The sequence below is a fragment of the Struthio camelus genome, chromosome 1 (assembly GCF_040807025.1).
Source record: "Struthio camelus isolate bStrCam1 chromosome 1, bStrCam1.hap1, whole genome shotgun sequence".
Lineage (NCBI taxonomy): Eukaryota > Metazoa > Chordata > Aves > Struthioniformes > Struthionidae > Struthio > Struthio camelus.
Window position 1 is genome coordinate 193,562,263 of NC_090942.1, and position 20,876 is coordinate 193,583,138.

General features: G+C 41.4%; 1 protein-coding gene across 2 annotated transcripts in view; it reads left to right on the forward strand.

Annotated features, from left to right (window-relative positions):
• The window catches only part of FAM124A (family with sequence similarity 124 member A), a 49,225-nt gene that overhangs the window by 21,025 nt on the left and 7,324 nt on the right, over positions 1-20,876 (forward strand). For both annotated transcript variants that reach the window (XM_068929902.1, XM_009678591.2), the window contains exon 3: positions 11,389-12,128. In XM_068929902.1, the coding sequence (XP_068786003.1) occupies positions 11,389-12,128 (740 nt within the window). The remainder of the gene's footprint in view (positions 1-11,388; positions 12,129-20,876) is intronic.

The window sequence follows — 20,876 nt, forward strand, 5'->3', positions numbered from 1 at the left end:
TTGAGGTCAGAGAGGACCCCTGGAGATCATCTGGTCCAGCCCCCTTGCTGAAGCACGCTCGACTAGAGTAGGTTGCCCAGGACCGTGTCCAGTTGAGTTTTGAATATCTCCAAGGACAAAGACTCCCCAACCTCTCTGGACAATCTGTTCCAGTGTTCAACCACCCTCACAGTAAAGAAAGTTTTTTTTTTTTTATTTTTTTTATTTTTAAAAGGAATTTCCTGTATTTCAATTGGAATCATCTGCCCTGAACAACAGCAGGAGGCCCTGTTGCTCTAGCCCCTTATTTGCTGTCTCAGCTGCATAATTTTTAATCAACCTCTTCTTGTTTTGCTATGGTATTTAGCCACACAGCACCATTCTTCTCCCAGGCCCACCAAAATCCCAGCTTCGTGCACAAGCAGATACAGGTGATGATTCCTCATTTTTCAGGAGGTGCATGTGGAGCATTGTGTATGTCAGACCTACCCGGAGTTACCACTACTGCTGAGTACCATTGCCTGGAAACCATGATTAAATTATTTGCACTTCTGGCTTTTTAGAAGCTGAGCTTAGGACTCTATCCTGGCAGGGAGATACAGTAAGACCAACCTCAACATGTTACATGGTTATTCAGAAGCATAAGAATTAGAGAGGAAACAAATATCCTTAAAGACATGATTAAAGATGGCCAGTGACCAGAAAGAGAAAATAAAGAGAAGATAGACAAGAGCTGATGCACAGACACATGTAAGGACATACAAGCAAATGTATGACTGTGCTTGAAATCAAATCTAGATTTAATTATTGCATGTCAAGTGTGTTGCCTTAATCACAAGCGTACTCTTTGCCTTGTGAGGACTGAAGTTCCTGTTTAAATGCATTTTAGCCTGGACTTACCCATTGTCTCTTGTGCTATGTTAAAATAAGAATTTCACTCTTAGCTCAATGAGTGCTAAATAATCCCTGTGTGTTGCATGGTTAAATTACTCCCTACTAGCTTATTGCTTTATTGGGATTTCTGTATCAAGGGGGTGTAAGTGTACCCTAAACAGTTACTGGACCAGAGTTATCAGATCTCTGTATTTGTTGTTCCTTATATGATTATTGCATATAGTTTTCTAACTGTGTCTAGTCAGTTCTTTTTTCTGTCGTATGGACACAGCAGATAAACACCGGACTAGTTACATGGAAAAGAACTTTAGGTATGAATAACAACCTGAATTTTTTTCTGGATCCTGTTTTAAGCACATATAATGAAAGCTAGCAAAACAGTTTGTCTTTCTCATTACTGGGCATGATTTACTGAAAAGAATTCAAAGAAAATTAAGTCAGATTACTGAGTGATGTGGATTGTATTTCCCTTTGTGGAAGTGTTACTGCTGCTGTCCCAGAAAACCGTGACGATCTAGGTAGGAATTTAGTGGATCTGTCATCCTGAGCAAAGATTTACAGGAAAGATCAGGAAAATTTGAGAACTGTTGAGGCATCTACCCAAAGAGAGAAGTGAGTGACAGAGAGAAGCAAGTGAGGGGAGGGGGGAGTATCCCATGGTAATTCCTGACTCAGAGGCGCTAGTTATGATAGAACAGTTGAAAGGCTGTTTGATTCATTGAGTCAAATGACAAAACACTTGTGAAGGCAGAAGCTCTTCAGACAGCTGATTAAAGGAAGTGCTCTGCCTGAAAATTAATATTTTTAGGCAGATCAGTTCTCCAGCTACAACCAAAAGGCACAATCATGATTACTCTTTGTCTGAAGGCTTCTTTTCAGTCTGCTCAGCAAGCTGCTTCAACTTGCACGTAGAGCTGACACATGGGAAGCAGTAGAAACACTTAGCTGGGAATGGTGGGGAGGGTGCCAGCAGTGAGGTCTTAAATTGTCTTAAGCCAATCATAAAATCACACTCTCAGTTAACTAGAGTACATTGTGTGAGGTATGGAGCTCATTGTTGGACCAAATTCATCAGCTGCTCAAGTGTACAGAGCTGCTTTTTTTCGTTTTTTCCCAAGGCAATGTTCTTTCTACCCTTTTATAAAAACCATATTTTTGTGAACCTCAGCTTTACACAGGATTCTGATTTTAAGAAAATACAATGCTTGTAATCAGAGGACTTTGAACAGCCTATTGCTGGACACAGTTTGAATGCTGACATGCATTGTACAGCTTTTGATTTATTGGTGGATTATTAATGGGAATTTTAGTGAATTACTACACCTTGCAACTCTGTATAGAGATCTGAAATGAATACCAAAGATCAGTATCTGGGTTTTTGCCAAGTACAACAATCCATATCTTTATTTAGAAAAATTTTATGATTGAGAAGGACTTACATCTTTACAGAGCTTAAATCTTCTAAAACGGAAATCTGGAGTTGTTTAGAATACAGCTCTTGTCGTGTTTCAGTTTTAAGCCATCTTTTTCCTCCCGCCATTAAAAGTTAGGCAGCTTTGCTAAATTCTGTGTACAGTATCAAATAGCCATAAAACAGATTAATAATTAAACATTATTAATTAATGCTCCTTTACTGTATTTTTCGAATGGACTGAGTTTAGCAGTGGCGTAGGCTGCTACTTAAAGCCCTGTGTTTTACCCAGGTGATGCAGACTCATTTGTGCCAGTAGTGTCATTGAACTCACTGGGACAAATCTTGTGAACAGCAGCTTGCTGATACGATTAAGGGTTTCCCATATGGGATTTTCTGATTGCTGGTTTTTCTTGCATGTTTCTGAAAGATGCAGAAAGACAATTGACAGCTGTTCTGTCCACGGATCAGGAATACTTTTCAGGGTGACAATAAAAAAAATTCTTAGTATTGTTTTTCCCATGGGCTTCAGATCTCCTGTGAGAACTGTCCCCTGTGGAACCGTTTAAGCCCGTAGATGGGGAAATGGAGGTAGAATTTGGCTTTTGAGTGAGGACAGCTGTTGAAGATGCCAAATCGTGTGAATCTGTTTTGTGATATTGACACATGTGCAATGCAAACTGGACTGAAACTCCAAGACAGCTCGCAAATTGTGGTAAACTTTGTGGGAGGGAAGAGGGGAAATTCCAACCGCTGGCCTCCAAGAAAAATGGCTCAAAATTCCTTTAACAATACTTTATGCTAAATTTCTCCATTCTAGCTTACATAGCTTTTCAGTGAACGATTGCTCCAGACTGTTTTTGCACACGTTGAACTGAAAACGGGTAACGTTTGCAGAGACCCAGGATCTGAAATGCGTCCCTTCAAGGTGTTTTTTCTGAAATCGTGGCTGTTGCCTGCAAACTCTTATATGTTTTGTTCGTTGCGAGTATACATAATAAGTTAGGAAGCGAGCTGTGGAGTAAAGGATGAACATGAATTTGATGTAAATGAGGTTGAAAAGCTGATATCTCCGGTGAGAAGGAGGGTCCCATGCAGATTTGGATTCATTATATAGTGTAGATGAGTGTGTCCAGAAACACAAATGCAGCAAGCCAGCATTTTGTAAGCAACAGGTAAAAGTTCAGAGTGAGTACCGGAGGTAGAACTCTAAATGTGCTCTAGAAAAATCAGTTAGACATCCCTAGCACCATCATGATAGATGAAAGCACAGGCAAATAGAGCTAAGTGTTGCCTATTTCTGCCATTTTATCCCTAGTCTTGCCATAGTAGTGAATTTTCTTAAATCTCAATCCCAGAAGCAGTATGAGGATATTAGCACTTTGCTGTTCTTGCTTTCCAGCAAGTTTGTAGCTAAAGTTGTAGTTAAGAGCACTAAAATAAGACCTCCATGCTCTCCAGAGAGTAAATAATAAGGATGTTCTTAAAAATTTAAACTCTATTTGTAACATTGCAGTTATCAATATAGGGTGCAGTGTCAGCAGCATACTTTGGGGGAGGAGAATACCAGGTTGAATGAACATCATGCAGTATGAAGAGTAAAGAGCTTATGGAGAAGACCACAATATTGGTGAAAAATCTTTATCCTTGGGGGTATTTATGAGGGATTGCCAGACAGTTTGCTTGCTTGCTTGTAACCATGGTGTGAAAGCACCTGCTGTGGATTCCTACTGATTGTTTGTGTGAGGGTCTCATATACCTTCTTTTTGGGGTTGGAGGCCTTTTTTGCGAAGTGCTTGATACAGAGTAAAGCACAAACTTTGCTTTGATGTGCCCACAGGATGCATAAAGCCTAGACAGAGCACATGGGTGTTGCAAAGAGAAAGCAGTAGTGTCATGGACACAGGATTACAAAGCACAGCTAGAAATGCAATGTGGCACTCAAAGTTCCTTTCTCTTTAGCCCTTTTTTTTTTTTGAAGGGATATATATGATATGATTATGCCATCTGTCTAAAAATCATTTTTCGACCCCTTGCCTATGTTCAGGGAACTTTGATAGAGAAATGATCATCTCATAGATGTTAAGTTCCCATAGGTTTCATCAGAATCAACCACTGGATGGAAGACAGAGGGACAAATTTTTGTCACTGTGGAAAAAAAAAAGGCTGTGATATGAGGTCAAGTTACATGTTCTCTCCGGCGTACAGCTGGGCATTCGGCACACAGGCAGCACGTACATAAGTTTATACGAAGTGTGAACTGCCTCTTGTCTGCCAAGTAGTTAGGGAATATGTGAGAAAGCTGAAGTGCTGTGAGAAGGGAGATGAGGGAAGTAGGGATTGAGGGTATATTCATGATCTAAGTAAGTGTTGCTGTGATGTATTAGCAGTTTGACTATAAAGGAATAAAATAAGTTGGTTTCAAGGATGTGAAGGAAGACATGGTAGTCCCATAATTCCAGAGCATTTCTTCCATAATGGTCATTATAGGAGCATGTATCATTTGTTGACAAAATGGTACAACAAGATAAGTTACCAGAATGAGAATGTTCTTAAAGATAAGCACACTGACCCACAACCCATTCTCTCTAATTTTAGTTGCGTAGCTGAGGTGCCCAAGATGGAAGGGTAATTACCCTTTGGCTCCCACTGTAGGCATTGGAAAGTAATGGGCCCCGTCACAGGTTTGATTCTCTCTCTCACTATTGACTACAAAAGGAGCCCCAGACAGCCAGCCTCTGAATGGGGAACATCTGTTAAGCGCCTAATTTTCCACTGGATGACTCTGGGCCACAATGTTTGTGTTTCCTATGGGTAAGAAGGGATGGTTCTGAAGGCAAGCTGAGATGGTGATCTAGGCACTGTTGACTGGGCTTGACTACAAACAGCTGAGTGAGTGTCAGAGTGCAGTTTCAGGATCAGCTTGAGCTGCATAGCTGCATGAGTACCCAGGCCAACATGAGGGAGTAGGCAGGAGTGCATGGGGAGGTGAAGGAAGAGAGAGATACAGCACCTTTCAGCAGCAGCTTAAGTTGATTGTGAGGTTTTACCCTTTGGTAAGTCAGGGCAATGGTGCAGGTGAGGGAGGGATGGGAATTCTCTTGAGAGCTGTAGCACTGCAGGGAGTTACAGTAGAGACTTCATGCTACGAGGGAGAGCTGCAATTGCTGCAGCCTGTAACAGTAAAGATGCCAGATGGTAAGAGCTGCCGTTGCCTTCAGTTGATTATGCAGTGTCTGGGTAGACCTTAAGTATCACTTGGAAAGATTCACTGCTGCAGGGTTGGCTGTATGCTGTACACTAAGGACACTGGCATCTTGTCGTAAAACTGTTCATTTTAATGTATCAGAGAAAGCTTTTTCCAGCATGCGGATAATGAGCTTCATTTTCCAGCCTTATTTCTGCTCAATATGGGTTTTTTGGGTCCGAGAGTGACTGGATAACAGCAGAGAGCACCTTTATCTTTGCCTATCCGGAGAAGCAGACTGAACATGTTGCATTACATGTCAGTACGCTGGTTCTGCTCTGCAGTGTCTATAATACATTAGTAAGGATGGAGAAGGGAGCACGATGGCACCATTATCTCCATCAGAGAACATCCTCCTCAGGAAAATGCTGCTTTGATGGGAGCATGAAAGAAACTTCTTTCATGCTATGAACTTCTTGTAGCTATGGCATGCAGAACATCCCCTTCCTCATTGCTTCTGAACGTCCTTCATGAATTTGAAGTGGTCAACAAAGGAGGGCATGCTGAGAAACACGTTATCCTGTAGTCCTGCGTTTGTCAGATGCTGTTAAACTCAGGGGAAAGAGAATGGAGTTGCTGGTGAATCTGTCACATCGTGCTTGTTCAAAAGATTATTGGTGCTGCATAACTCATCAAAGCCTGACCTTCCAGTGGGTTCTGCTGCCGGAGGTGGCCAGGAACCACTTCAATCACAGCTGCCCATAAAATGGTGCTGCTTGTTTATGAAAATAGGCTCTCTCTTTGTGGCTGCCCGGAAGCCTTTCAGTTACCACGCCAAAAGGGTCAATCTTGCATTAGAGTCAAATAAAATGTGAAGGTCCTGTTCAATGATAAATGCAAGCATTTCAGCATTTGTTTATGTTTCTGAATGGAATTAAAATAGGGAAATACTGAAATTCCCTGTGCAACAGAAATCTTGAGAAGTATCAATTAGGAAATAGTATGTTTTGTTCTGACATTATTATTACAATTAAAATTCTTCTGATTCCCACAATTGAAATGTTTCTATTTGTTAACAATAAACAAAATATCTTCTAATGATCTGTAATGATTTGTTTTGAATTATTTTATTGTTTCCTGATAACCATGCACTGCCTGGTGGGAGCTGTAACTCAGGAGCTTAACGTGCTCGTTCCGATCCTCTGTCCCTTCCTGGTTTACATCCCTTGTAAAGTGTTGCACAATTTGGTTAGAATGAAATTTGAAATCTTGCTGCCTCGTGTAGCAATAAGGCAGTTCAGTATGTAGGGGAGCAGAGAAGTTCAGACTCTGGTTCTCAAACAGCATGCCACATCAGGAAAATGCAAGTTAGAGCGCTAGTGTTCACAATGCAATGTTGTAGGCCAGCTCAAGAAATGATTTATGTCAAATATTTGTAGGATGAATATTTTTTCTCAGTTTCCGTGATAAGAAAATTGAAAATGTAGGTGCCTGGAAATCTGAAATTATCTAACAGTTTGCAAATGCATTTTCCCATGCAGAAACTGGGTTTGGGATCCAATGTGTCTAAAATCTGTCTCTGCCTCAGACTACATCCTAACTCACATACTTTCCAGGTTTGCCTAACCCTGTAGGTAACTCAGTTCATTAAGCCTCTCCCTGGTGAGTCTGAGGGATCTTTGGGTCTATATTTTGATTCACCAACAGAAGTTTAGGAAAGATGTTTTAGGGAGACGAGTGCTTATCTCCTACCTAAGCTCTCCTATGGTCTGAATTTAGGCAGACAGCCAACTCCTGCTAAGTCCACTGGAGAAGCCTGGAAAATGAGATGTCATTAAGACTTCCAGTAATGGGGATGATTTTTTCTGAAATAGAAGAGTGCTTTTAGCACTCCTCCAAGAAAGGAAGGGCCATGGGCTGTTCATGGATGACAGCTTTGGTGGGAGTGTATCTATGCCTCCCGCATTGTAAAAGAGAGACCAGACTGCCAGGCCACGGCCTGATAACTGCGGTAACCCTTCTCCACCTGGTGGAGCCAGGTATGCAAGGGTCCTGAGGCCAAAAGGCAGATGCAAGAGGAACAGTTCTCTGATCCTGCGGGGGGAAACATCTGCTCTTCTGTGGACATTTTGCCTCTGGTGTGGTCTAATGTATAAAATTCCCAGGGAGAAGGGGAAGCAACTGCAGTCCTGCCTACTTCCAGCTGAGCCTAGCTACTAGCTGCTGACCTAAAATTATGCTTTCTTGTGCTTCCTTCGGCATGAGGAATCCTGCATTCCTGGCCGGGTTCAAGAAAAGCGGTGTTACCCAGATACCACAGAGGCTGAGCTTTATAACATACTGCCCTCCAAAGGAAGCAGAGCACTTAACTCCTTCCCACTTTGTGCTTGGGTGTTGATGTCACTAAATCACCACTGCTCCCACCACCATCCCACTAGGCACGTCTTGTTGAGGTGGACTAGGCAGTCGCTGGACGTGAGAGAGAGGCTCTTTCTGTGGAGGCATCTCCCCTCTCGACAGAGAGGGAGGGGAGAAGAAAGAAATTAGGCAGGCAGGATCAACCTCTGCAGATTTTTTCAGAGGCAGCAGCAGCCTCTCTCCATGTACTGAGCAAGAAAGGAATGAAGACAATTAGTCTAGACAGACCGCTCCCTGTCATGGCCATCCCCAAGACAAGGCAACTAGAATTGCACTGAAGTAGTATCCAAAAGAAGCAGCTAGCGCAGACCAACTTGACACCACCCACTGCTTTTTGTCAGAATATCTTTTTGACAAATAAATCCTGATACTGGGCAGGGAAAGGAGGGGAGGAAGAATGGAGGGCAAGATTACGGTTCTGCTTTAGAGAACTTTTTTTTCTCTGCTCAGGAAGTTTAAAAAGTGTGTAGTTAAATATTGCATCAGCAACAAAATAGCACATAAAGACTAATCATAAAGTAGGCAGGCCAGCTTCAGCTCGCAGCTTTAGGACATGAAGTGTAACAGCCTCTCAGCATTTGGGCTGTCTTGTTTGCCAACAGATCTGTGCTTTAGCCTCTCAGGCTCGGTAGTACTAGCTAACAGATGAGTAAAAAGTTTATAATTATAAAATGCTCTAAATCTTGGTGGTATTTACCTCTTAGCAATGTCAGTGCTTTGCCAGCTCAGAAGGAACTAATTCCCTTCTGTCATAGGAAAAAAAAATTGTAATAGCTGTGAGAACTGTAGAGCTTATTTTCAAATAGATGCCTCAGCATTTTCATATTTTCTGTGGGATTAACTAGTAACACAGGAAGGCTAATACATATGCAGAGCTTTCATTTGCTTCTGTGACAGTTTGCCAGAGGGCAAATTGAACTATGTCATGAGAAATGGTGCCATTTCCCCCCTCCCCTGCGAGTTGAAGCAAAAAGACTTGTTAGTAAAATAGAAACAATTTGCAGCTTATCGCCAGCTCAGGGGAAGTTTTTCTCAGCTTCTTGTCTCATATTTCTGCTTTTCTTATATTTCTGTTTTTCATTTCTAAGTGAAAAGGGCTGCCATTCTATAAGTACAGAAGCCACATAATGAGAGATGTAAAAGTGTCACCCGTTTACAGGAAAAGTACTTCTGCTAACATAAAATAGGTACTGAAGCTCTTTCTGTACTGATCTGTTACACTTTTTCCCCTTCAGCATAGTTACTTCTAGTTTAAAAAAGGATAGTTTTCTCTGCTGTATGTATCACCTTAGCTCCTAATGATGGTTTTGTGCAGAGCTTTGGTGGCCTTCCGGGGCTGGCTATTCTGGTGTCTGGTGCTGATGGGCACAGTCGGTGATAACTACAGAATACTAATACTGGCGCTGGCTCCCCCAAAGCCTCACTTTTGAAAAATGCTTTAGACCATTCAGTGTCTGTGCACCATGCTGAGCAACAGGAGGGCAGAAAAGCCATGCTCAGGGATTTTTTTCAATGCAAAACAAGTAGCCCACAGGAATGATGGCTCTTTGCTTTGCATTGTTGAGCCCAGGCTTCTTTCAAAGCTGCAGTCATTTATATGCATAAATATCAAGCCTGTCACTTGTTGCAGGCTTTGATAGCATTTGTGTGACAAAGGAAATGGCAGGAGAAGAGAGCTGAACATCTTCAATACCAGTCTTAGAAAACGAATGACTACGTAGCTATGGTGATTGTTTTCTTTCTAGTTTTATTAGATCACTGTACCCTGCAATTTGTTTTCCTTCCTGTTCTGCTGCCCCATGCATGGGGCCATGAGCCATCTACCCCCATACACAGCCCTTGACTTTCTCCCACACTGTGACTATCTGCAGGAGATAGCTCTAAAAATTACCTACCAGTAACAAGTGTTACAGCAGAGCCTCCTATGATATACTAACAGAGTTTTTTTTGCTTCAAGTTTTGGTTTTTTCCATTAACCATGTGACAAAGTCACTCCACATCACCCTTTTCATGTGGAGATACAAGAACTTTGCTGTAATTGTATTTTTGATTATCTGCTCAGTTTTTCTAAACCTCTTCTAGGTAAAATTCGTGCTCTATTTGCTCTGCATACTATGTTTTTCAGGAGCACCGAAATGGAGACTGGTGGTATATTCACTGTTCACCTTTGGAAAGCTACACAATTGCACTTAGCTTCTCTGTGTGTCTTGCGGCTATTCTGCATTAAAGGCAACTAAAATACTCTGCTTGTATAATATTGCTTTTCCATTAAAGCAGTGGCTGAAGTATCACAGGAATGTTATTCAGATGCGAGGAGGGAGGAGGGAGAGGTTCATACAATTGCCAATAGGAGGGGAAGCAGTCTGTGAGACAATCCCTCTATTAAATGTGGTCTGCACAATGAAAAGTTTGGGAAGCCTTTCTGAGTTTTCACACATTTAGGCTTTGTGCTCAGGCTTGGGTCTCATACCCGTAGGTAGTTTCAGAGCACCAAATGGAGCCATTTCAGCAACAATATCCAGATTACGTGGATGATGTATTAAGCCATCTTAGATCTTTTATATGTACCTTTTTTGGCACGCAGCTCCAGCAGAACAGTAATGACAGTTTCTCCCCTGCCCTCCAACCAGCCATTGCTCTGCTGCTGAGCTGTCAGAGAGATTTTAGGGGCCATGGCATACAGAGCCCCTTTGAGGATTCCCAAGGATAACTAGAAATTTCTTTTTTCCCTTGAGTGAGTAATTTTTTATGCTTCCTGCTTTTACCAGTCTTCCCTGATCTTATAAAATCCTTGAAGCTGTGGTATTGTTTTAGTCATGATGGTCTAAAGATATAAACAGTGCAAGATTTGTATAGAGAGGTAATATCTTTTTCTGAAGAAGGGCTTGTGTGCCTGAAGGCTTGTCTGTTTTTTTTTTCCTAGCTGTATTGGTTGGTCTAATAAAAGATATTACCTCTCCCTACAAACTTTGCCTTGCTTGTTAAAGCAGTTGCCTTCAGGACACAGAGCACTCTTAGGCTGGTGGAAAACTCCAATGGCAAGGCGGTAGAGTGAAGTTCAGTGGTGTAATTTCCATGCCCTGAGCCAGATAGCAACAAATTAAAACAAGATGAGATGAATGCTATCCACCCCAATCATTCTGCACATTATTAGTGCCCCTTCCATCCCCACTCTGTATCAATTTTTTTGTCTTTCCTACCTATCAGTTGTTTTCTAGCACGGAAATTCACTTTGGGTAACCTCTTTTGGATGCAGCCTCAGTAGATAACTATTGTGGTATGCGTGATAAAACTTCTCTGTCTTCCTAGTTATTTTGTTTGTTGCTATATCTCTGTAACTTATTTTTAGATTATTGTAGGTGAGCTTGAGAGAGAGCAAAACAAAGCTCAGTGTGACTGAGTAGTCTTTCTCCTTTAAAGATCAGCTAAATCTTTACAACAGTCAAGGAAATTAGTAGGTTTAAAATTCTAATGGATATTTTTCGTTTTATACTATCAGGTGAACTTTCTGTGGAAGATGTACAAGACCCATTCCTTGTTAGTGTACATATTATCACAGACCCAGGAGAATCTAAGACTCTCCAGCAAGCCATCGATAAGCTTCTAGCCTGGATCCATCCAGACCTCCAGCTGTTTCGAGTCTCAGAGAGACGAGCATCACAGAAGCGCAGGAAGCAAGGTAAGGTTGGTGTTTCTCAGCCAGCCCTTGCTATCATTCTGTTTCTGCAGGAGGAGTATGGAGAAGAGCCCATCTTGCAGCTCCATGAAAGCTTTCAGCGGCCACCTTGGCATTACCATCACACAGAGCGAGTGCATGGGAAGTTCCTGCCTTACATGCCATGCAGCCAGGACTTCTACACTTTGGCTCCAGGGACTCCTCTGTGGGCCATTCGCCCAGTGCATTATGGAAGAGAAATTATCCGCTTCACCATATACTGCAGGAATGAAAACTTTGTTGACATTTTGAAATTGTATGAATTAATCCTGAAAAGACCGGTATGTCAGAAAAAAGCAGACTTTTGTGTTTTCCCTGTCTATTCTAACATGGACATAGACATTCAATTTTCTTTAAAAAAACTCCCAAAGGGCCAAATTCCAGCCCCGACTGAGTCAGCAGTGCTGGAGTTCAGAGTAAAAGATGTTGGACAGCTTGTTCCTCTCTTGCCCAACTCCTGCAGCCCAATCAGTGAAGGCAGGTGGCAAACTGAAGACCACGATGGAAATAGGATCCTTTTGCAGGTAAGTTCAGTATACAGGGAAACAGAAGCATATTTATTGATTTTGCACAGGAAAGCTTAACCTAAGACAGCAACCACGAAGGGAGGCTTTTCTAGTGCTGTGTCGTAGCTGGAAGAGCTAGGATGTTATTGCTAAAGAAAGAACTCAAAAACCCTTACTGTGTGAGTATAACTAATCAGAAAAGTAGTTGGTGATGCTGTCCGGATATCAGTCAGCTTCAGTTTACACAAAAAATGATTTGAGATGAGGTAATAGTTTAAAAGAATGAGGGGAGAAAGAATTACGAGTCCAAGTGGATGATGGGTGTTGTTTTATGAGAAATATAGGCACAGACAGAGTTTTATAAAATAGCTCTCAATTAGCAGTTTTTTATGAAAGACAAGTGGAATTCCTGATGGTGCACAATGTTTTCTTGAATCAATTTGGAAAAACAGGATGACAAACTGCACCTCTCTTCTGCACAGTAATTATCAGGATGGGGAGAAAGGTGGCAAAGGAAAAGAAATGCACCTTAAAGAGCAACCTAGCAGACACACCTTCATAGACTCTCCTTTCGAGCTAATATCAGGTGCTCATAATCAGATCCTAAAAGAAAATTTACTTATGAGGACATCTGCAGTCATCATATCTCTGCGTTGTATCAGCTAGCTTCACCACATTGCATCCGAGGGAGTTAAATGGGATAACAAGCAGCAAGCTTTTAATAGCTCCCCTCCTCTGCAGAGGGGTATATGTGGCAATCCAGAGAGAGGTTAATGTGCATTCCTTCATTGCAAAGGTATTTATTGCTGCTAAGCATGTCAGTCAAAGAGCACAAACCCTCATCTTTAGAAGACTGCTGTTTAGACTTTAGAGTAGGGTATATTTTAGAGAGAATTTCATTCATAAAGCTTGCCAAGTTGTCCAGCTTTATTTCTGCAGAAGAGGCATTGTGGGTGTGATCCTTCTGCTGCGTGGACCTCTTGCAGAGCTGGGTACCTTGCATGCCCACTGCAGCATAGTGCCTCTGGTTACGTAGCTGTGTGACTGAAAATCCATGTATACAGGGCCTCTGCACTCTGGTAAGTCACATCCAGGTGGTGGTGAAACCCTTTGATGCCTTCTGGTAGATGATGCCTGTAGAGATGCCTCGTGTCAGAACTGAACAGCACACATGCAGGGCTTAGGAGGCAATTCGACTTCCCTACCCCTCTGCCAAGTTAGTCACCAATTTGTCAAGATGATTGCTGGCACTGTAGGCATATCTGTGTTAGGCTGAGATAACTTGCAAACTTAAGTTTACAAGAGCCATCACAGTGCTTTTACACAGTAACCACTCATAGCTATATCCGTTTTTCCCTGTTTTTTCTGTAGATCTCTTCTATGTGATATAGCCTTGGTTTATGTGATCTTGCACTGCCTTTGAGTAAATTAAAGGGAAGGAAAAAACCGAGAGGGCTTGTAAATAAGGCTTTCAATTTCAAAACAGCAGTTTTTGAAAAATAACAGGAAGAAGGCAGTACAGAGGAAAAGCAAGACTTGCCAATCACCAGGCTGAGGTAAACCTTGCAAAGAAAATTAAAACACAATTTTAGCCATATGCATCAAAAGAGAAGAAGAAAAGTCTGTTAAGAGAGGTCCCTAAATTAAATTATTTTTTTCTGCTTTCAGTGAGGGTGATTGTGCTGAACGGGAGGGGAAAATTGCAAATGGGCATGAAGCTACAGAAATGGAAATTATCACATTAGAAGTGCGGTGAAACAAAAGAAGTTTAATATTTACAAAACAGGGGAAAACAGAGACTTTGGTTCTGAATTATGAAATTGTAAAGTCATGAAGCCTAGGTCCTGGTATACAGGTTTTAAACAAGTCTGTAGAATCAGAAGTGTATAACTTCTGTATAACTATATGAGAGGGAATATATGAGCTGTTTGTGCTCAGGTGACTTCAAGTTTCCAGTGCAGCGTGTCCATGAAAAGAGAAATGCAGTCCCAAGCATATATGAGACATGGTATCTGCTACAGAGTGTGGGAAGTGCTAGTGCCACTACAAAAGATACTGCTAGCCTTACCCATGTGCAGTTCTGGACTCCAGAAAGGTGACTTCATACAGGAGCAAGTACAGGGAAGGGACTGCGGCTTATCTCCGTCAGAGGGATGGAGAGACTGGACTTTCTTACAAATAGAAACTGAAAGAGTTGGGCAACGTGAGCCTAGCCAAGATAAGTTTGAGGAGAGCTCTGACTGCTCTCTAAAAATATTTTGGAAGGTAAACAGCAGGGATGGGAAAAGGCTATTTTGCTTAAGTGACTCTTTTGGCACAGGAACAAAAAACTGGCAATAAACAGATTTAAGCTGGCAGTTATTCATATTCATGGCCAACTTCATAACAGCCATCCAGCAGGTGCAAACAAGTTAATACCTTAATTTAAGACAGGATAATCATGAGTTCAAGCGAAAGGATTATATGATGGAGCATGGGCTATAGGAAGCACTGAATTTGGTGATACATGGAGTCCTTATATTGTTTTAACTCATTCTGAGTTAAAAACAAATTATAATATCTACCTTTTAAAAGTGAGGTACAGGAGTTCTCAGAAAGTGTAGCTATTAATAATAATAACTTTCATCTTTTCACAAATATGTGACTCCAAACAATGACACTGTAATATTTTTCAGCCTGCTCGTCAGTTAGTATTCAGTAGTCGACAGAATATTTTTAAATGCTGCATTGATTCTATGCCTCTCTACAGATGAAAATTAGCAATTATACCTAAATGGTAGAAAGCAGTGTTTAATGTTTGAAATTTGAATGTACTTCCATGATTAGACTAACAAGATGCAACTTCTGTGTTTTTCTTGGTGTGCTTACAGGGACTGGGATACTTGCCAGCAAGATTGATCCATGTTCTTAGCCCATTTTGCAAATGCAGTTATCAAGGGGCTTAGATAAAGTCATTGCAAGAGAAAATAAAGATATTCATGGGCAGGACAAGTCTGTTTGATATCAGAGTCCCTATTCCTTCATTTGCAAGAAAGCCCTTCAAAATTTTTCTGTCAAAGTATCTTTTCCATATCGATGAGTTAACACTGAGGGGCTACCTATATACCAGCTGAAGCATAGGACTAAGCCTCAATTGATTTTAGCAGGAGCAAGACTAAAGAGCACGTCTGCATCCCGGAGGAGGACACCCACGTTGCTTCACTGGTGCTAAGCACAGAAGCAGGAGCTCTGGGGAGGTATTGTAAGAGCAGTGGGAAAAATATGCGGACAGAGTAGCTAAGAATGTACCATGTACTGCTGGTTTAAAGGTCTCGTCCATATGCCTGGTTGCCTATGGGCATAATCCCCACAGAGACAGCTGAAGTGCTAATGAATTTGCATGCCAGGCACTGCAGTGTGGGAAGCAGGGAAAGTTAATAACTGACGGGCTAGCTTGGCCATGCATGTTTGGGAAGCAAGGGGTAGTGAAGAAAGAAAGTGCACAGATGGCCTCCTTAAGTTAGGAGGATGTCTTTGAACATGGTAGGAAAGGTACAAAACATAGCATTTTGGCAGTATTTCCTAGATGCTCTGTGTATGTATGCACATGCAGACATACCTGGGGAGAGGGGGGAAGATCAAATGAATATCTCATCTAAGTAGTGGCTCCATGCCTAAGCATAGGATGTACTGCCATTTTACATGCCTGAGGGTACCTGAGATACCCAAAAGAGGTCTGGCAGGCTACACCCAGCACCCACAGGAGAGCTGTGCCCTCCTGGAAAGCCAGGCAGGCAACCCTAGAGAATATCAGATAGTACCGAACACCTATGTTCAAGCACCTAGTTCAGTCCTGTAACAACCAATTTCTTGCTGAAATCCTTCTTCCTTCACCGTTTCTGGCAGCAAGAAGTGGACAACATTGCTGGAAAGGCAAGAGAAATAAATCACAGACTCATTGCCATTAAAGATTATACTGATGACCCTACACTGCTTATGGGACGGGAATTTTCTGTCTAGTGTTGCTTTATAGAACATCATTGAAGTAATACTGCAAATGCTAGCTGCCTGCAGGTTTTAATTAGAGCAATTTTTCAGCTGAGTTGCTGAAGTAATCAGGTAACCTGCTGGTTACCTATACTGGGCAACTATATTCTTGAGTTCATATACAGTATAATCGTATTCAGGAAACATGGTTTATTCACTGAAGCTTTGGCTTTGAGAAAACATTGCTTGTGGACCCAGCCATTAAGTCTCCTCATTAATTGCTGCTGTGCTACCTGCAAACTCAGGTCCCGGCTACCTTGAAGATTTCTCCATCATTTGGTGTACAAAATGAGTATCCTACATCTATGGTCAGGCAGTATTCATCCCCTCATGGTTTCATGAGGTGATCTGTAGTCATTTATGTATTAGCTCAGTATGTAATTGTTGCAAATGTCTGGCATACAGACATGCAAAAAAATACAAAGTACAGAAATCTGGGGTTGCAGATGTGTGCCATCTGCATGCATAAGGGCATTCTGTGATAAGAATTTACAGTGCAAACGACTTACAGATGAGAAGTAGCATGAAGGTTATAAGCCTGAGTGGACATCAGCAAATGTGTTATACAGAAAAAAGAATCAAAAGTTTATAGCTAAATACCTCTTAGTTTATTCAGTGTGATATATACAGGTGACTATGAGATTCATGCTCTTTTCTTCATGGCCTTTTGTCTGGGGCCATGAAGAGAACATAATTGCCTTATTGCCTTTACTTCCCACAGCTTACTTAAAACATGTACATATTTACATGAAAAGTGTTTTATTTCATTTACATGAAATGCTGTCAAACCTTGCACCTAAGATGGCAAGTATTTTTCCATGGTGCACAACTGACCGAATGTATTTTAGGCTGAGAGAAGGGAATGGGGATTGTGCCTTCTTATAAAGTACTGGAGCCTGGCCTAACTGAAGCAAGGAGCTGGGACAAGAGGACTCCAAAAATGCAGAGAACATCCTGTCTTAGATATGTGGGCAGCAGGGGTGGATGTTATGTAGCTGCTGAGGGCCAAACTAATTACTGGATCTGAGGTTAGGATAAAATTCTTCCTTTTCAATTCCCAACCCCAACCCCAACTGAGGGAAACAATTTACTGTCTTCTGCAGCATGAGGAGAGGTTTGCATACCAGACTTATCTTGGCCAAGGAGCGCCAAATCCTGCAGGCTGAGGAACCACTTCTGTTTCTTTCCAGACATTTAGGGGACAGATCGACATGGTCATGGTTGCATTTACTTCCGCTGACCTAAGAAATGCTGCCAGACCGCTCCTGGGTCTGCATTTCCGTTCTCTCACACAAAGCAATAAAGCAATATTCCCCCTCTTTCCCTCTGCTTTCACTTGGGTCATCCGACATTTGTATGTTTTTGATAAAATGTGCAGATAGTCTAGGAGCGTTAGTCAGTCCTCAGCTGTTACAGAAGCCTTGGGCTTTGAGGCACCTAAGTGTCTTGTGTGCCCTGCCTGAAGCATACAGCAATTTAGTCTCAAGAAAACTGAAATGCTTTTGTCTAGCTAAAGGGTCAGTAGGCTCAGTGAAGGAATGGCTTAATGATTTGTGAAGTCATAAACAGGAGGTTAGACTGGATGATATAATGGACCTTCAATTCAGTTAAATTACCTAGTCCCTGTTCTTCAAAGGCATCACCAGCTACAGACTCTGGGAAATAAATGAAAGAAAGCACAGTTCCACTGTTGCAGTCTTGAACCACTACAGTTAAGTACAAATATAAGAGAGAAAGAGGAACAAGTAAATCAGGAAGCAGAAAAGGCAAAAAGGAAAGACAAAGATGGGAAAAGAAAGCGCGCTATTGCAGGGAACCATTTGATCTGTGAGAAGAAAACATGTAGAAGAGAAAAGAGCTGCAAGTTTGATTAAATTATTAGTGCAGATAGAGCAGATTAGAACCCAAAGAAAGGCAGAAAGGCAGGAAGAGCATAAAGGACAAGGGAGAATGTATAAGAGGGACCTTTACAAACATTCCTTTCAATTTCTGTTGAAACTGGTGAAAATGACAGACTTAAGGGATAAAAATTGACTCAGTCAAGACAGGTACCTAAATATGAATTAATTCATCCAAAAGTCTAATACTAGCCTCCCATTTTTAAAAATCTTGTACTCTCAGCATTTTCTCCTTTCCTTTTAGTGCCTTAGGTGTTTGGTTCTTCTTAGTGCTAATGATCCTTTTTGGTGGGGACACAAAATCGTGAGCTGAAGTCATGATAGCTATCTCGAACAGGAAGGGATTTTTCAATTGTTTTTTCTTCATCGCGCGATACTTTCTCTATGTCTTTTCTTTTAGTGCAGTTATCTTTCATGGCATAGCAAGACCTCTGATGACTCTATTCCTATAATACATCCAACAAAAACTATTGACAGTGAATGTATATAGTGCTATCTGCTACCCACCCATCTTAGTTCAGTAAGCATAGTACATGCCACTTTTAAAAATACATTCACTTCAATTTTCAGCTGAATTTGTACATCCTGTCTTTTGATATTCTGCCCTTCTGAATACATTCTGCCTTTCGAGGAAGATCTGTTAAGAGGGCCTCAGTACTTTGTGTTCTTTTGAGGTATGTGACCTCAGTTTTGTCAGGCATAGTGAGACAGTGATTTCTCAAATCTGAGAGACCATGATTTCATCAACTGGAGAGCAGCAGAATTCAGGATTCCTGACGTGTGGCCTCCTGGCTGTTAACTGTTGTCTTACATTGTTTGCCTGTGTATAGACAAATCTATAAGTCTTCTCTGGAAGATAAATAAAAAGAAATTAGTGTCTTGTCAGTTTTTCACTAGGAAAAAATTATATTGAGAACTAAACTCTGCCACTTTTTCTCAAATTGAATTGTTTTTTATTTCTGAATCAGTCCTAGTGGTTTAAAGCAGTTAAACGAATGTCATCAAACTCCTGTTGAACAGGCTAGCAAAATCTAATGGTGATGTCACTGCTGTAATGACTGTCTGACTGGGTTCTGAGCTCAGCTGAGGCCTGTTGACAATGCTTAATGCAGATATGTATAAGATGATCAGTATCTACTTTCTTAAAAAGCAGATAACAAAATAGACTGCACAAACATGCGGGGATTTTTCTCATCAGCTATAGGCAGCCCAAGGGAAGCTGAAAGTACATTTCTGTGAAGTTCTCCCCAAGTTGTTTATTGAATTTCTGCATATTTATCATGAAATTCTTCTGCAGTCTATTGTAATGTACTAAATCCCGCTAAATCCCTCCAGGCTTCACAAAGGTTTGTGCAGAGATTGTAAATGAATATCAGATTAGCCCTAGATGAAAAAATGTGTTCTAATAGAGAGCTAATCTGTTCAATCAATAGCCATTTTTGTCATGCATATTTATGCAAAGGTCTGACATATCTCTCCTTGTATTTTGAATTTCAATCCAAGTCAGTTTTTCAGATGTGGTAGAAGCTTGTGTTAGTGGCACATGCGTTCGTATCAAGGCTTTGTTCTGTCAGATGGCTGATTTCTTCTCCAGCATCTTGTTCCTGACAGGCAGCACAGCTATACCAGGCGATGCCTTCTCAGGCTGCACTGAGGTAATAGCCAGTGGAGAAAGCAGACTGTGAGGAGGCTGAGGGTAAAGACTTAGAAAAGAAAAGAAGAAGAATTAAGAAAAATTAAAGCTGGCAGAGCTGCTTCCAAAGTCAAAGGAAGACTCTTAGAGGGGAAAAAAGCCATTCTGCTAAAAAGAGTAACTGAGTGTGCATGACACCGCCTTTAACGCACAGAACCATATTTTGCTGTTTTCAGCACCCCAAGACCCAAGCAGCAGTGGAAGATCAGCATCTCCCATTTGTTTATCATTGTGTCTCCTTGTGAACAGTCACACAGGGAAAATGCTGTTTGGTTCTTAAACGTCATAGAATTATAATGCACAGTATGATCAAAATAAAAAGGAGCAGTAACATGAACATGCACACTGTGTGCTGCTCTTGCATGTACAGTTTGAGAGTAATATGAAGGAGCACAACCTATGGCCTTGGCACAGGAGTAGGAGCTCGTTTTGCCTGAGTTTTAATCCTGACTAAAACACAGAATCCTCTCTGTGATCTCTGACAAGCAACAGAATGTAGATACAGAGAAGTCTTATTAGTCCACATAATCCAGTTCTGCAGATTATAGGATTAGCCTGTAATCTCCATTCATCAGTCTTTCCTCCAGTCTCCCTCGTGAGATGGATCTTCTGACACTCTACCTGTAGCACAGTTGTGCAGTCTAGTGTCCTCACAGTCAGGAAAACTTTCAGTTATGTTGCTTTAAGGCCAAGGTATTAAAAAATCTCCCCCTATTATTTCAAGCGTGCATTCACCCTTTCCACCCATGTCATGAAGAGCAGCATTGGAAAATAGGTCTTCTAAATCATAACATTTCTAAACGAAAAATGAGCAAGGTAAGCAATTCCTCCCATAAACAGAGCTGTTCAAAAATAAGCTGCATTAGTGACATCGCTCAGCCTCTCCTGCCAGGCCAACCGGGCTTGACCAGGAGCTGTGACCCAGCTGTGACAATAACAGCAAATAGCTTGTACAAAATCAAATGTTCTTATCTGTCCACAGATATGTGAAAATAGCTAAGAAAAAAGTGATTAAAATAACCAAAACTTAAAACATATACCTTATCTAAAGTAAAATTTCCTCTTCGTTTAAGTAGGTTCCAATTAGGCAACATACTTAAAGCTCTTCAGCTGCCTCTTAGAACTGCATTTCCCCTTTCCTTTGAGTCT